Here is a 19,039-nt window from a genome sequence, read left to right on the forward strand (position 1 = left end):
CCAATAAATTTAATTTTCTACTTTTTGTGGCTGTATGTAAAATATCAAAATTGTCGTTAAAAATGTGTTTTTCTGTGTTTAAGTGTATAGCATAATTAGAATCTAGACTAATGTTTTTAAACGCTATTTTATGTTCGTTAAATTTTAGGACAGGATCCGCATTTTGGACATTTCGTTTTATTGTTTTTTAAAAAATTTCCTATTGTGTTGTTAGTTCTGAAAGCTATTTTTAAATCACATTTTGGCAAATGTTTTGAAACTTTTTCACTGGGTTCACCTATGTATGTAATTACATTAAATTGTTCGTGTTCTGTATTAGGTTTCGGATAAATAGAGTTTACTGTTGTCTGGATTTGTTTTTTATTTCTAAATTTATCTATAATGGACGGATTGCAGCCATTTTGTGTGTATAAGGGTGATTTGAGCTGTTATGTATGACTGGGTCCGTGTCTGAAGGTTAATGTAAATGGAAAAATATAATTTGTTTTGCGTTTTCGTAATAGTTAAGCCAAAAACATTAATAGAGTTATTCTGTTCAATCTCAAAAGTGAATTTTATACGAACATGTAATGAGTTAATATAATTTAAAAAAGAATTCAATTGTCTGTAAGTTCCAACAAAGCATCTATTTATCCGAAACCTAATACAGAACACGATTTAAAATAATTACATACATATGAGAACTCAGTGAAAAACTTTCGAAAAATCGGAAAATTTTTAAAAAACAATAAAACGAAATGTCCAAAAGCTCAAAAATCAGGGGTCTACAGGTTGAAATGCGGATCTTGTCCTAAAATTTATATTGGACAAACAGGTAGATCCTTCAAGAAACGTATTAACGAACATAAATAAACTTAAATAGAAGTAACGATAATATAAAAACAGATTGTAAATTATAGTCATCGCGTTCCGTGTGGTGAGATAAAGTATATATAATTTTTCACAATTCACTGTTTTGATTCCTCTTTCAGTGCCTGTCATTTTAAAAGTGGTGTTATTCCATGCTACAAATCCTTTTACTTGCGTCCATACCATTTATGCGGGGTTCACAGTGATATGCTTTTGTTGCAGTAGACCATTCCTCCATTTCCTTCGAAACTGTCCAACTTCTCTCAAATGTCAGCAGATAATTTCGTCTTTCTCTATTAGAAACTGTTGCGTTTTGAGTTTTCTAGAAACGATAATTAATTTCCTTAAAATTTCTCCACAATTTCTTCTTCCTCATGAGGGAAACGAAATCATCCTTTTGCAGTTCAGATATTAATTTGTCCAAGGTTGGTATTTATTTTTAAAGTGAAACGAGTCTATCATTCTCCTGAAGGCACTTTTTCGTCCTGTATTTCTCTTTGGTTTACCCCCGTGCATAATTCGGTATATTGTTCACTGTCCAACTCAAATTGAATTCGAACACGTTTGAACTATTTTTGAGCAATAAATTCAGAAATTAAACTGTGGTGGTTTTGACAAAATAAAGAACTCAAAGTTCAGATTTTCACGAAATTATATATTATTATTATTATTAATTAATTAATTAAATTATACATTACAATTGTTTCGACAACACCGTGTCTTTATCAAATGTAATATTTACAAACTTCTGATATTAAGTTCTGTAAGTTGTTGTAATTTTCTTGTTGAAAATAATTTTGAATTTAATGGACAGATTTACATCTTTAAGGAAGGTTTGATTATGGGAAACCCACTTAGTCCTTTGTTAGCCGAGATTTTTATGGATAATTTGGAAAATATCATACTAGAACATCCTTTAAGTAAAAGGTTTCTATGGTGATACCTCCTGGATATCTGTTTGCTTTGTTGCAACGGACAGAAAATCGAATTCTTTTTTAAATTACATTAACAGGATAACAGGATTGAACAGGATAACTCTATTAATTTTTTAGACTTAACTATTAAGAAAACGCGTTTTACCATAAACCTTCACACACGGACCCAGTCATACATAACAACTCAAATTACCCTTATACACACAAAATGGCTGCATTTCACTTTTTTATACACAGACTTCTTAATACGCCACACTCAACAGGAAATTACAACAAAGAACTTAACATCACTAAAGAAATTGCACTGAACAACGGCTACAATTAGCCCATTATCGATAAAATTATAAATAAAAAACAAATGCAGACAACAGGAAACTCTATTTATCAGAAACCTAATACAGAACAGGAACAATTTAAAACATTACATACATAGGAGGACCCAGAGAAAAAGTTTCAAGACATTTGTCAAAACGTGGTTTAAAAATAGCTTTCAGAACTAACAACACAATAAGTAAATTTTTAAAAAACAATAATACGAAATGTCCAAAATCTCAAAAATCAGGTGTCTACAGGTTGTAATGGACAAACAGGTAGATCCTTCAAGAATCACATTAACGAACATAAAAAGCGTTTAAATACAATAGTCTAAATTCTAATTATGCTACACACTTAAACACAGAAAAACACATTTTTGACGACAATTTTGATGTTTAACATACAGCCGCAAAAAGTAGAAAATTAAATTTATTGGAAGCCATGGAGATTAACAAAATGTGACATTCAAATGTATTGCTTAACGACCAATTAGATTTAAATACCTCTCCTTTATTGAATTTAAATTCAATAAAATAAGGTTTTATTGTCATTTCTCGGTATATATAGTGGCAGGTAATTTGTAAATATTACATTTGATAAGGACACAAAATATATAATTTCGTGAAAATCTGAACTTTTAGTTCTTATTTATTTTGTTAAATTTAGAAACACTAGTTATTTTCAAGAACGAAGTTTGCCGGAAAGCAACTATAATTCTAGTTTCTAACATTAAGATACAGGTAGGTCAACTACCTGTCTGTCTACCTGTTATTCTTCAGACCATTGACAATCATCATAGAAACAGTTTCATAGTTCAATAATAATTTATAACTCGTTCGCATTATGAAACAGAGCATAATAACCTTTCACTGAATTTCAAAGAGAAGAACAAAAACGAGGGTAATCAACAAACGTGTGCAGATGTTACAATTCCTGCCACAAATAAGAGGGACCCGCAGAGCAGAAGATGAATCTCCAGATACCAAAATCTTATTACTGTAGTATTAAATATATTGTGCAACAATTTTGTTAAGCGCTATTTTAGTGACGAGTTTGATTTGGCACGAGCGTTAAGCAGGGAAGCGCATGTTTAATAAACGAATGACTGAAGAAGTTTACCAATAAGATGCGCTCATTCATGAAACGCTTTGTGCCAAATTAGTGATGTTAAACGCACATATAGTATTACCTTTAAAACGGTGTACAATTTTTCGATAATTTTCTAGCCTTTATTTGTAAGATCTATTCTTGGACTATTAAATGACTACCGTCCTGTTAGAATATCTAGGCTAAGACATTTGATAATTGTGGTCGGCACGATTTGTGATTGCATAGTCGGCAATAAAATTCCGACAGAATAAAAGAGGCTGTTTATCTTACTTCCACTTATACTCGAACAGATATCGTTCCGCCGTAAATGTCTATGTGATCAATGCAAGACAGCCGTCACTAACGATCATTATCATATTACTTGGGAGTAAGAGAATCAGTTGTACTTGGTATTTATTAATTTAAATACTACGCCCATACTCAGAGATGGATTCATGTATTTTCTATGTAATAATAGATCAGGGTGATCCTTAATGATTTGCGAATATTTAAGTAGGCGAATCTACATGAAAAAATTATGATAATTTGTTAAATAAACTATTATTCGAAAGCTCATTCCATCTAATAAAAATTAAAACAATACCAAAAAAATAGGAAAATAAAAAAAAATCTAACATACTTTATAGAAAATAATTTGCCAAGTATAACATATGTTTGTATTGTATGGACAATGAAACATCATCATAAGAGTCAAAATTAGAACAACTACTTCCAGAAACAGATCCTTCATCTATATTAATAACAAGATTGCTTTCGAAAAATCGTCGCTGGGCGGGGCAAGTTCGTATAAAGTGTCCTTCACATCTCGTCGAACTTCAAAGTTACAGTAAACATCGGTAAATATTAAAATTTGCACAAATAATAGCGTTGTCGAATGATATTTTGTCAAATACGTCGCGCCCTGTATAATTGACGAAACCTGAAACTCTCCCTCGACACAGTTTGCGATACTGTCGAAATAAAATTATCCCATCTTTAACGGTATTTCATTTGTAGCCAATAGTTTACCCAGAGAAACGGAAATTTTTAGGATCCTTTAGACTTTTGCCCATAAACGACACACCCTGTACATGATCCACATTTCCTGGTCCAATAATTTTTTGAAAATAGTAAAAGGTTTTCGAGAAAATAAGTTTTTTCTGAAACCATGCAATGCGCCGTAATTCTCAATGACGTCATCGCGTCTTGACAGCCCCGGAAATAACGATTTCAATATGGATTTTTTCATATCATTTTCATTCATTTCATATATATATCCAGCGTATGTGATAGACGAAAACCAAAAATACGAAAACTGTAGCCCTTGATGCGTCCTATGACACTGTTTGAATCTATTAGCCATATTTTTTATGATTTTTGATTTGCGGCTAGTAATTTACTATGTAAAAGAACAATTTTCTAGGTCTTTTAGATTTTGCCTATAATTTGAAAACCCTGTATATAATCGAAAAATTGCCTAAAATAAAAGTTATTACACTGGATCTTACACGTCTGCTGGGTAATGAATTTTGGCGATCGGGTGAACGATTATGGAGAAAAAACGTATTTTTCTGGAAGCTAAAATTACCAAAATAAAATTCAAATTTTTTAAAAAAATACTTGGAAAAATTTGATTGCACCCAATTTCTACCGTTTTAATGTGGACACGGACTTTTACTTCTCTGCTAAATTTGAAGTTGATATCTGCAAATTTAGGACAGTTAACACATTTCTCATTTAGCACGGAATATTGGGAACACCCTGTACAATCGGTGAAAACCTTAAATACAAAAGTTTTTGCTGTCTATACGGGCTATATCGAAATATAAAGGAAAGTGAGATCTGATTCACAGTCTTTCAGTTATAACCAATTTTCCATAATAGAGGGACCAATTTTTAAGTTTTTTTGAATTTGCGGCGCCCCCTGTATATTTTTGAAAAATTGTCAAGAATAAAAGTTTATGGAGTCGTATTTTCTGCGTCTTCGGGTTCAAGAATTATTTTCGTCTCATAAACGGTTTTTGAAAAATGATGTGTTTTTTAGACCCTCCAGGCCACCGCCATTTACATTTCGTTCCGTCACGGGCAAAGCTGCATATATGTGCCAAATATGACATTGCTATGAAACACTTATCGTCGTTCATAGCAATGTCCAAAAAAACAGTCGAAAATCGCGAAAAAAGATGGATACCGGCGTCGGATCAGGACCATTTCTTATAAGCTTATGTGCCTCGTGGAGGGTTTAAAAGGAGACAAATTTCAATTTTGTAGTTCCAACGATTCGAAAGTTATTCAGGAAAAACCAAAAGATGAGAACGGAGAATGGACAGACAAAAAAATAGCGATCCCATAGGACCTACCGTTACCGAGATATAAAATTTTTATACGAGAGTAGATACTTTCGAAAAATTCGATTTCATCGATTTTCGAAAGTAACAAGTGGTGGTACCGTTATACCAGATGTATTCACTTTTTTTCCAATTTTTTTATTATATTTTCTGTATCTGTTATACAACTGATCCGATTTTCTATCGTAACTGTCTGGAGAACTGCCTTCCAAACAGACACTACTGCAGTATCGTCGTGCCTTGTCTCACTTACAATGTTTTTATTAAAAAATATTTTCCAATGAGCCCACACCAATTCTATGGTATTCAATATCCATGGTAAGGACGCAATCTTAAAACTTGATGACCCAGTTCAGCAAGTATTTCGTCTGTAGCATACGTTTGTTTTCTAATTTCTGACAATTTTTAACAACTCACATTTTAGATAGTTGTCTGGGTAATTAATCCGCTTACTTGGCAGCCAATTGATAACTTGATGATGTCGTGCATTATCCATAATAATTAAAGTCGGCCTTTCGAGTTTCGGAAGCAGTTTTTTAAAAATGCGACCCTGTTTTGTAGTGGAAACTACAGTAATTATCCGGTAATTGGTGCTACCTATCAAGTGTACGACACGAATAGATATGTAAATTGGTGGTTTTTGCCATTCTTAGTATGCGAGAGGAAGAAGGTAAAAAACTGAGGCTCCTTGGTTTTATTAAGGAAAGATCCGGGCAAGTTGAAAGAATGGAATATGGCCGAACAGGTCTGTACTTTGCTTAGAATTTAATTATTTGGGGTATTGTTAGGAAAGATACTAAACAATATTTATTTATTTATGTAGATATTTATGTTTAAATCTAAAATAAAATTACAAATTATTTTTATTAGCTACTTAAATTACTTAAAATTATTCACATAATATATCAGTATCACTATCGTTATCATCGCCTGTTCTAATTATTATTTGTTCTATATTATTTGCTATATGGATATACGATTGTTCTGCTTTTTCTATATGTTTAACATTTTTGCCCAACTTTGTGGAGGGGTGTTAAAAACTTCGGTTTCTATAAGTTTGAGGACATTGGAGTTAACACGGGGAAAAACATTGTTACGACGAATGGCAGATTTCAGTTGGTGCCAAACATGTTCAATGGAATTAAATATACAGTGGTAAGGTGGAAGGCTTAAAACTGTATGCCCTAGATTTTTTATGTAATTATCACAAACGTATTCCTTGTGTAGGTTCAAGCTTTGTAGAACCTCAATTAATTGCTTTTTGGTATAATCTTCGTGAAAATAAATGTCGTTATTATACATGTAGTTTTGGATTGTTGCTTTTGTGTCACATGAGAAAGGGGTTTTAGTCATCTGTCTACTGTGATAACTTGCATTGTCCATTACAATGACGCTATTGGAAGGAATGTTTGGAACTAGTTTGTTTTTAAACCAACTTTCAAATAAATCAGCGGTGGTGTCTTCATGGTAATCCAGCGAAGAATCTATAAAATTTTTCGCAGACAGAGAAAGTCCATTTGGAATCCAACCATCTTTAGAGAAAGCATGCAAAATAGTTTTATCTGTTTTTGATGGCGCGTTTGTTTTACACTTGTCAGTTGATTCAACCCAACGCTTTTCCGGAGTATCAGAAGTATCGAACCGGGTTTCATCCAAGGAAATAATTGGCCTTTGTTGATCTCTGTGAATCCTAATTTTTTCTAGATATTCCAGTTGCCATTTCCGATTTCTAAAAGATTCCATTAAAACTTGCCTTTTGTCAATTTTTTTAAATCTAAAACCATGTGTTGAATACACTTCCATAAGGTAGTTCTGCCACATTTAACACCGGTTTCATCTTTTTCAAGCCTCCTAATTAAGACATCTAATGTAGGCACGTTTTATTCGTCGTATAACTGGTAAATTTTACGCCGTATTATATCTTGATCACTTTCATCTACACTCGAGAAAATGTCAGCATCTCTTCTTTTTTCCTCGCTGAAATGGGATTATTCACAATTTTCCATATAGTTGATGTTGGAATTTTCATCAATGTGGCCGTTTCTTCTAAAGTTGCTTGGTTGCTGGCACCACGTTCAATGAGAGTCAAATAAACATTGTTTATAACTTCCTTAGTCTCAATAGAATAGCGTTGTCTACATTTGTGCTGGAGCATCTCCTGAAATACACTAGACTCGCACATATTTTGCGTAATTCGCACACGACTCAACACACGCTGTTTGACACACGAAATAAGAATGATTACTAATAAACTTAAACTAAGTAGTATCCCAAACCACCGAATATTAAACACAGGTAGGTATAAAATTAATTTCTATTACAGACCACAATTTTAGCTGAATTTAAATTCCGAAACTTTAGGTAATAATCTTGATGCATTGTATGTTAATTACCACTTTCTTATATTTATGAACAGACCATACCTAAAAATGCAATGCCGGTATCTTCCTCTGGTTTGCAAAATGAGATAATTTTGTTTGCGCCACCTTTCGTTTCATTCAACAGTGGCTCAGATTTGCAACAATTGCAACCAAAACCTGACACACTGTACACTGAATTACACTTAGTACACAAGAAACTCGATAACTTAGAAATTATGTTTTGTGTATTAGTTATTGTGGAGACAGTATTACACACATAGCAAAATTTTGCAGCTAAAAAGCATACTGAATAACCCAGTTTCGTTACAAATAAGTTTACTCGTATATTCCAAGAATGCTTAGGATCGATATCTCTTGTTTATTTATTTTAATTGTGGTTTTTCACTTAATTGTTTGTTTCGACGGATATGCTATTTATATCTCTAATGATTTTTTATTCATTATGTTATTAAATATTCAAATCAATCCGCTAAAAATACAACAATCTTGTCTTTTACTTTTAAAGAATTTCTCAAGTGTGATATTTTTCTACAAAAACAATATACTTGTGGGCACTGGGCATGCTTCTGAAAAATCTAGATGAAATCTAATTGGTCGGGTAAGGCGTTTTAAAAAACTCAATTTTGTAAAAAACCTGATACTTTAAACTTAGAAACCAAACGTTTTCTGAGCCTTCGTATGAATTTTCCGCTTGTTTTTGGACGAGGAACGTTCCGTCCACTTCCTTAATTCAATTCTGACACGCCCCGTATGCATAAAGACATAAATATAATTATAATGTAGAAAGCTTTATTTGGCCTACAAGCCTTTGATTCTTTCAAAGTATTACAGAGCATTAAAGTGATAAAATAACAACACTAAAAATACACAAAACTGTTTTTTGTTTCGCTACCTTTTTCCTCTTCTCTTCATTTAAACTCGCCTTGTTACTTTTGAAAAATCGATGAAATAGAATTTTTCGAAAGTATACACGCTCCTCACTAAACTCGAGATCTCGGTAACGGTAGGTCCTAGAGGACCGCCATTGGTACAGAAATGATCAGCGTCGAAAAAAAAATTTTTTTTTCTGTCTGTCCGTTCTCCGTTTCTCCTTTCTTTGTTTTGGTCCTTTTTAACCTTCCACGGGGTGCATATGATATGTAAAAATGGGTGCCTTCAAACCTCGATGTCCATTTTTTTTTTCGATTTTCGACTGTTTTTTGGACTTTGCTATGAAACACGATAAGTGTCCGAAATTTGAAGCTATCGACTTCAAAATTGGCAGGCAAATAGCGTTTGGTTCCCTAACGGAATTTATTGAAATTGGGGGGTAGTCGGGAAATATTAAAAAGAAATTAAAAACTGGGTTTCCAAGGGGTCTAAGGAAAAGATCATTTCTTGAAAAGGGTTTATGGAAACTTTTATTCTTGACAATTTTTCAGGGTGGGCTGTAAGTTAAAAAAACTGAAAAATGGGTCCCTCTATTATGAAAATTGGCGATAAGTAAAGGACTGTGTTTCAGATATCAGTTCTTTTGCATGGCAATAAAGCTCGCATACACAGCTAAAACTTTTGTATTTAAGGTTTTCACCTATTGTACAGTGTGTTCGCGATATTCCGTGCAATATTAAAAAAACGTAATATGTGCACTAAACTTGCAGCTACCGACTTCATATCTGGCAGAGAAGTAGAAGTATTTTTTTTTTAATTTGATTTTTTTTTGGTAATTTTAGTTTCCAGAAAAACATGTTTCTTTTCATAACCATTCACCCGATCGGCAAAATTCTTTAAGTGGCAGACGCGGAGGATCCAGTGGTATAACATTTATTTCAGGCATTTTTTCGATTATACACAGGGTTTTTAAATTATAGGTAAAAATCTAAAAGACTTTGAAAATTGTTCTTTTCCAGGCTAAACTATTAATTGCAAATCAAAAATGGTAAAAAATATGGCTAATGGGTTGAAACAGTGTCATAGGCAGCACCAATTTTTGTATTTGCGGTTTTCGTCTATCACACACACTGCTCGAGAAATTAAAAAAAATCCATATGAAAATCAATATTCTGGGGGTTGTCAAGAAGCAATGACGTCATTGCGAGGTTTCGGAAAAATCTTATTTTCTCGAAAACCATTTACTATTTTAGAAAAATTCTTGAACTAGGAAACGTGGAAGATCCAGGGCTACATTTTTTTCAAATATGTACGCTGTGTGCCGATTATGGTTAAAAGAGAGAGAGTTTCAGGTTTCGTCTATCATACAGGGTGCGCGAGATACTTACATTACATTAATTACGATTTTGCGAAAGTTTCATAGTGCTCCGCAGGAGCACGATAGAAAAACGATACGTCCCTATACAACAAGAAACCGCGAAGCTCTTTTTAAAATAAAAAGCTGTTTCGCACTAGGCTCTACGAACTGCCCCACTCAACCACGATTTGTCGAAAGCAATCTTGTTACTAACTATATTGAGTAGTTAGATGTGATCAGCTGCAAGCTAGACCTCACCACTCCGATTACACTTGCACAGGCATTATTATTAATTGTTTGCTGCAATTAAGTAGAAATCAAACAGTCCGAAAAATACCATACATAGATACATAAATACATACCCCCGCCCCCTCACTCTCCATCTCCCATTCTCTCTCCCACCCTTCTTTTTCAACTTCTAACACCCTTTCTATTTCCACCCACATATCTCTGTTCAATACATTAAGACGCTCCCCAGCATATTTCGCAAATATGTTTTCCTCTATATCACCTTATTTTCCACATCGAAATATCTGACCAAGAACACACTACCGAAGTGGTTTGCCCAAAATTTGTAGCCATGTTTTCTATCATATTAGCTTCCATAATTCTATAACCAACGGTCCCCGGCCAGTCAGTTAAAAATGTGAAACCGTTGGTTAGTTTTATAAATTATGTTATTGTGTGTGTGTTTAGTCAATAAGTCAGTAAGATTGTGTGCTTCTGTTATTTTGCGATGACATGCATTTTCTGTTCCGTTAAGTTTCACATCGAGTAAATTGTTACTTTCGAAAATCGATGAAATCGAATTTCTCGTATAAAAATTTTATATCGCGGTAACGGTAAGTCCTACGGGATCGCCAGATCGTACAGAAATGATCACCGTCGAAAAAAAAATTTTTTTTTGTCTGTTTGTCCGTTCTCGGTTCTCGTCTTTTGGTTTTTCCTGAATAACTTTCGAACCGTTGGAGCTACAAAATTGAAATTTGGCTTCTTTTTAACCCTCCACGAGGCACATTCGCTTATAAAAAATGGCCCTGATCCGACGCCGGCATCCATCTTTTTTTCGCGATTTTCGATTGTTTTTAGACCATACTATGAAACACGATGTGTCCGAAATTTAAAGCAATCGATTTCATATTTGGCACATATATGCAGCTTTGCCTATTGAAAATGGGGGCTGGGTGGTCGGGAAGTATTTAAAAAAAATAAAAAAATAAAAATCACGTGTACAAAAAAGACCATTTTTTAATAACGGTTTACAAGAACGAAAAAGTTCTTGAACCGGAAGACGCAGAGGAAACGACTCCATAAACTTTTATTCTTGACAATTTTTCAAAAATATATATTTCAAATTAAAAAAAAAAAACGAAAAATGGGTCCCCCAATTATTGAAAATAGGCAATAATTTCAAATCTGTGTTTTAGATGTCAGTTTCTTTTACATGACGATATAGCCTATATAGACACCTCACACTTTTGTATTTATGGATTTTAAGTATTGTACAGAGTGTTCGCGATATTCCGTGCAATATTGAAAAACATCATAAGTACTCAAAATTTGCAGCTACCGACTTCAGACTTGGGAGAGAAGTAGAAGACCCTCATTTAGACTCTTTAAATTGGGAGCAATAAAATAACGCGAAGTATTTTTTTTTAATTTTTGATTTTTTTTTTTGTGGTTATTTTGGCATCTAGGAAAACATCTTTTCGTCCAAAGCCACTCATCCGATCGGAAAAATTTTACATCCCGTATACGTGGGAGATCCGACGCTATAACTTTTGTTTTGCGGATTTTTTCGATTATATGCAAGGTGTTTTAGTTATGGACAAAAATCTAAAAGACCCTGAAAATTGTTCTTATAGAGAGTAAATTATGAATCGTAAATCAAAATTCGTAAAAACAATAGCTAATTCGTTCAAACAGTGTTATAGGCCGTATCAAGGGCTACAATTTTTGTATTTAAGGTTTTCGTCTATCACATACGCTGTTCGAGATATTTGAAAAAATCCAAATGAAAATCACCATTTCTCGCCCTCAATCTAGACGCGATGACGCCATTTACTATTACCACGTATTGCATGGTTTCAGAAAACAAGTAGTTTTTTGAAAACCATTTACTCCATTAGAAAAATTCGGATCCCAGAAAACTAAGGAGATCCAAGGCTATATTCTCTACATTGTTGGAATTATATTATATTCTAAATTTCCGCTTTTGTGGGTGAATTCTTGGCGATAAATGAAAAACTTTTAAAGATTTGATAAGGGGGCGCGAGATATTTGAAAAAATATAATTTTAAATTGCAATTACCAGTACAAATTTTGATATTTACTGAAGTTTGGCGTAACTTTGAAGTTCGACGCGATGTGAAGGACACTTTATACAGGGTGTATTCACAATAAAATAACATCGATTTTGCGAAAGTTGCATAGTGGTCCGCAGGAGCACGATAGAAAAATAATGTGTCCATCTAGGACAAGAATAAGCGAAGCGCCTTCTTTTTAAAAGTCCAGCGATGATTTTTCGAAAGCAATCTTGTTTAATTCCTGACAAATCCGAACGATTTTTCGACAGCTTTAAAAACGTACAAATAACAACAAAACGATTACAAATACCAATCAGAATAAATGTAAAAAGTTCGTAATCTTTTTCGCTATCGCTTTCGGTTGGTTATATTTCTATAGAAATACTGGTATGGGAAGATTAAGTTTAGGTATGCGACTACATTGTTGAACGTTCTGTTAGCTTACAAATTACTCCAGACTTGCAAAATGTGTCCAGCATTTGGTTTAAACTTAGATCAGATCATCCAAAATGATTATTGTTATTATACATTATTATATTGTCCCATATATCTGTGTGTGATAACGGCCTATTTTATGTAAAATAGTACGATTGTTAGTTTTTGTGGTTAAGCATTGTGGTCCGCCAATTGTGATTATTGTGTAATTACTATTTACTTCATTTTCGAAATTCCTGCAATGCGCAGCGTTCATTCCAGAAAGTTACATTTCCTGTTTTTGCTGCTTCAGATCTATTTTATTAGTTCTTTATTTCTTGCAGAACGATGTCGAAATCGTCGAGAATTCCCCAGTTCTGGGACCACTTCGCGCGACATCACCACAGACACAGAAATCTTCAGGGACGGTCTTTTCCAAATAGCTTCGCAAACCTGCGGTCTATTGGTCCAAGTGAATAACACCAATAATATCAGTTACGGTCACAATTCGTCGAACATTCATCTGAACAATTTACCATCCAGTGTGCCTATGCCATCCGGCGCAACCGCGGCGCCCTCGTCGACGAAAAGCAGAACTACAGTGCCGACTGCCAAGACGGAAGCGGATAGGGAGCAGTTGATCGTATTGATACCACCGGACAAGGGACATCAACAAAAAAGTCGGGCGGGGATTTTAGGGAAGCCGAGATTGTCGGTAAGCTGAATAAAAAAAAAAATGATTTTGTAAGAAATGAAGCTGGTATGCTAGATTATATATATATATATATATATATATATATATATATATATATATATATATATATATATATATATATATATATATATATATATATATATATATATATATATATATATATATAAAAATATATAAATATATATATATATATATATATATATATATATATATATATATATAAAAATATATAAATATATATATATATATATATATATATATATATATATATATATATATATATATATATATATATATATATATATATATATATATATAAAAATATATATATATATATATATATATATATATATATATATATATATATATATATATATATATATATATATATATAACGTTGTAGCTCAGTCTCACTAATTTCGAACTGGGTCCGCCTGATCTGGTCTTGGAGTAGCGCCTTGCTAGCTTTGTCCAGAATAGATTGTGTCTTTCTAGTGCGTGTGTGATAAGACCACCTTGTAAATGTTGGCAGCAAGTTCTGGTTGCGGCAATTTATAAGAAAATTCAAGTTGCATAGCGAAATAACCCTCCTTTGTCTTAGTTTTTCATAACACTTGGTGGCCGTAAAGGTCTCCTCCCCGTAAAGGTGTATGATATTTTCACGTATTAATTCACGGATGGAAAAATGTGATGACACTATATTCCGGGATATCATCCGTTCGCTTGTTGAACTCCGACTGGAATCCTGCAGACGTTTCGCCAAAATCTCACTTGGCATCTTCAATGCTCGCGCTCCGAAGTGTTCGAAGTGTTTTCGTATATATATTCTGACGGACGACAAGCGTATATTGATGCATCTGGAGCAAGCTTTCCAGGAAATATCATCATTAGAGGAACAAACGATCCGGCTGTATTTACACACAAATTACGCACGTTGTTGTTGAAGTGACTGCTGCTATTTGCTTTTTCCCCTTTAGGAATAAAATTGGTGGCGTCTTATTAAAGTTATAAATCATCGAGGCAGGATATTTAGAATTGTACAAAATCTCTAGTTCTAGTCTAGTTGTTCCATATTTTAAAAGACTTCTTCAAAATCATCCTACACCTTCAACACGAAAACCAAACAGTATGTTTTGTCAGTTGTCTTCTTTTAAATATATATCTGCGAAAAAAAAAATTAAAGTCTTGCGTCAAATAGTTTTTCATTGACAGCATTTTAAACAAAAAAATGTCGCAAATAACGCAAATTGAGTATAAAGCAGTCATAAACTTTTTGACAAAAGAAGGGTTAGCACCTAAAATTATTAAAGAAAGGTTGGATGGTGTGTACGGCCCAAATTCTCCTTCGTATTCTGTAGTGAAAGAATGGGCAAAACGTTTTTGAATGGGGCAGGAGTCCCTTGAAGATGATTCAAGAACTGGTCGACCAGTGGAGGTCATAACGGAAGATATTGTTGCGATTGTGGAAGAGGTGGTATTGAGTGATCGACGTTTAAAGGTAAAGGAAATCTCAGAAATTACTGAGCTTTCTGATACAAGTCGTCGTTCGTCGAATCCTGCATGATCATGTATGTATGCATAAGGTTAGTGCAAGATGGGTTCCTAAAAACCTTTCGGCTATTCAAAAACAACGCCGTGGCGAGTGTGCGCGGTCTTTTTTGGAACTCAGTAGGTCGGAACCGAAGCCTTTGATAGAAACTATTGTGACGGGAGATAAAACTATGGTTATCTATTATGACCCTCTATCGAAAAAAGAATCAATGAAGTGGCGTCGTAAGGGTGAAGCATCCCCAAGAAAATTCAGTCCGCCAGTCAACAAAAAAGGTGATGGCCACGATCTTTGGGGATTGTGAAGGAATTCTCTTGATAGAATTTAATGAAACTAATACCACTGTCAATGGTAAATATTACGCAACATTATTACATAAATTGCGAGACTGCATACGTGGTAAAACGCCGAGGAAAACTGACCACAGGCGTGCATCTTTTGCACGATAATTCACCTGCCCATACTGTTTTTGTTGCACAAGCTAACAATTTAGAGTGTGGGTTCCAACAGATAGATCACCCTCCCGATATTCCAGATATGGCCCCCAGCCAATTCATTGATGCAAAGGAAGAAGATGCGCCTAATATGACCGCTGACAGTTCGTCAATTCGACAGGTTAGAGTTTGGATATAGCATTTTTGGGGTTAAATATTCTAGGAAAACGGGTAACGTGCGTTTAAGTCGTTGTGTTAATAGATAAAATTTAGAGGCATGCGCGGATCATCATTCTCGTTCCCTACGAACATATAATCGATTTCTACAGTGCTAGGGCCACTACTATATTATCTAATAAAGTCTGTTCATAGATATAAGAAAGTGACTAACTGATACGAATTAAGGAAAGACCCAGCAAACTGTAAGAATGAAATATGGCCGAACAGGTACGTACTTTGCTTAGAATTTAATTATTTGGGGCTTTGTTAGGAAAAAAGCTAAACAATATTTATTTATTTATATGTTTAAATCTAAAATAAAATTACAAATTATTTTTATTACCTACTTAAATTATTTAAAATTATTCACATTCACATTCACAGTATCACTATCGCTATTATCGCCTGTTCTAATTATTATTTGTTCTATATTATTTGCAATATGGATATACGATTGTTCTACTTTTTCTTTACGTTTAACAGAATTTGCCCTACTTTGTGCAGGGATGTTAAAAACTTCGGTTTCTATAGGTCTGAAGACATTGGAGTTAACACGGGGAAAAACATTGTTACGACGAATGGCAGATTTCAGTTGGTGCCAAAAATGTTCAATGGGATTAAATATACAGTAGTAAGGTGGAAGCTTTTTTTGCATAATTATCACAGACCTATTCCTTTTGTAGGTTCAAGCTTTGTAGAACCTCAATTAATTGCATTTTGATATAATCTTCGTGAAAATAAATGTCGTTATTATATATGTAGTTTTGGATTGTTACTTTTGTGTCACATGAGGAAGGGCTTTTAGTCAACTGTCTACCGTGATGACTTGCATTGTCCATTACAATTACGTTATTAGGAGGAATGTTTAGAACTAGTTTGTTTTTAAACCAACTTTCAAATAAATCAGCGGTGGTGTCTTCATGGTAATCCAGAGAAGAATCTTTAATATTTTTCGCAGACAGGGAAAGTCCATTTGGAATCCATAGTTATTCTTTTACCTCTTTTTGATACCGCGTTTGTTTTACACTTATCAGTTGAATCAACCCAACCCTTTTCCGGGGTATCATAAGTGTCGAATCAGGTTTCATCCAAGTAAATAATTGGCCTTTTTTGTTCTCTGTAAATCCTAATTTTTTCTAGATATTCCAGTCGCCATTTCCGAATTCTAAAAGATTCCATTAAAACTTGCCTTTTGTCAATTTTTTAAAATCTAATACTCATGTGTTGAATACACTTCCATAAGGTAGTTCTGCCACATTTAACACCGGTTTCATCTTTTTCAAGCCTCCTAATTAAGATATCTAATGTAGCCACGCTTTGTTCCTCGTATAACCGGTAAATTTTACGCCGTATTATATCTTGATCACTTTCATCTACACTCGAGAAAATATCAGCACGCTTCTTTTTTTCCTCGCTGAAATTTTCCATACAGTTGATGTTGGAATTTTCGCCAATGCGGCCGTTACTTCTAAAGATGCTTGTTTGCTGGCACCACGGTCAATGAGGGTCAAATAAAAATTGTTTATAACTTCCTTAGTCTCAATATTCCCTACATTTGGGCGGGAACATCTCCTGAGATACACTAGACTCGCACATATTTTGCATAATTCGCACACGATAACTAAGTAGAATACCAAACCAAAGAATATTAAACACAGGTAGGTATAAAATTAATTTCTATTACGGACCACAATTTTACCTGAATTTAAACTCCGAAACTTTAGGTAATAATCTTGTTGCATTGTATGTTAATAACCACCCTTGGATAATCCCATTCAAAAGCAATTGGTCACTTTTTTATATCTATGAACAGACCATACCTATAGATAGATAGATAATTTATTAAGAAAACCTAGTAGAATGGATGTATTCAATCATCATTTAAAGCAGGAAACAGAGACTATTTAAATGCACATTTGAAATTATTTCAGGTTGTTGAAAGCGTTGGCCGACAGGAGCCTCTTGACGTGTTTTTTGAATTGCTTTTTGATAGATTGTTAAGGGTTGGAAGAAGCAAATTTTAACAAAACTCTCTCCGAAAATAATTAAATACCACCTTCTATAAATGAGTATTGATTATTTTACGTGTTACTTCAATGTGTATACGTGCGCCTAGATCAAACATACAACGGTCCGACGTCACAACCAATGACAGCGCGTTTTAGGAGCAGGTAAACTTATTCAAATTTTAAAAATTTATTTTTCCGGTAATTTTTTTCTGACTGGAATTTTTCTTTTTATAGGAACTTCCTTTTTAAATGATTTTATTTTTTGAACACGTTCCCTATTCCGTATAACTCTGAAACAGGTCGGACTGGACTTTGATGGACCATAAAAAATACAAATATTCAACGGATAATGAAAGAACGATATAAAACTCACGCGAAGGGGATACCTACGCTATGGGTATAAATTATTTTGTGGAACAAAACACAATCGGTCGCATGAAATGCACCATCTAACTACCGGCCTCCTATAAAGAAGTTTAATTAAAGGTAGTGTCTGTACGGAGCATTTACCGTTATATCAATACGGCGAAAAGATCGATATTTTCAGATTTCGAGCCAAATGACGATTAATCGAATATTTATAATGTAAACGAAAACGTATAAACATTCAAAAAACGCTAGCGTTTTGATTATTCGTTCTCGGCAAAAGGATTTCATTGATTTAGGAACGCGATGTGCAGCTAACTACAAAAGGGTCCCAGTACAAGGTACGATGTTAGTGAAACGGACAGTCCTAGAAATTCGAGAAAAAACATTTACTACGCAAATCTGCTAAGAGAATATGCTGGAAATTATTTTTTTGAATTTTAAAACTAGGTGTCTAGAAGTGTTAAGCATAGCTACAGTGAGTACATTTAAAAAAATATTTGTTTGATAATGGCAATGACAATTATTTATTTCTATTTATGAAAAAATGTATTTCAATTATTTATATTGAACTTAGTTTTCAGAAAACTTCTGGATTCCTCCTACGTCGGTTTTTGTTGACTCTAACTCGCTAACGTTTCGCCAATCATCATGTTGGCTTCTTCAGAGCTTGACTGAAACTGGCTCGCATTTTACTCCTGTTTTTATATTGTTTGAGAAGGGCGGAGCTAAATGAGGTGACAGGTAGAGACCTGGGTCGCGGTTAAGATTAGATTGCTTATAGATTTCTATAGACTCTCAGATTTTCGAATAAAAGACTCTTGGAAGAAGCAGTTTGCAAAAGATCCAAAAATACCAACGGAGAAAAAATAAACTGGCTTTA

General features: G+C 33.8%; 1 protein-coding gene across 1 annotated transcript in view; it reads left to right on the top strand.

Annotated features, from left to right (window-relative positions):
• The first annotated feature begins 5,760 nt into the window (after positions 1-5,760).
• Positions 5,761-19,039, top strand: part of LOC132700421 (5'-3' exonuclease PLD3-like) — a 34,756-nt gene continuing 21,477 nt past the window's right edge. The window contains exons 1-2 of the mRNA XM_060667730.1: positions 5,761-6,281; positions 13,209-13,579. Of these exons, the coding sequence (XP_060523713.1) occupies positions 6,191-6,281; positions 13,209-13,579 (462 nt within the window). The 5' untranslated portion in view covers positions 5,761-6,190. The remainder of the gene's footprint in view (positions 6,282-13,208; positions 13,580-19,039) is intronic.

This window comes from Cylas formicarius, unplaced genomic scaffold (assembly GCF_029955315.1).
Source record: "Cylas formicarius isolate icCylForm1 unplaced genomic scaffold, icCylForm1.1 PGA_scaffold_4__25_contigs__length_36172078, whole genome shotgun sequence".
Lineage (NCBI taxonomy): Eukaryota > Metazoa > Arthropoda > Insecta > Coleoptera > Brentidae > Cylas > Cylas formicarius.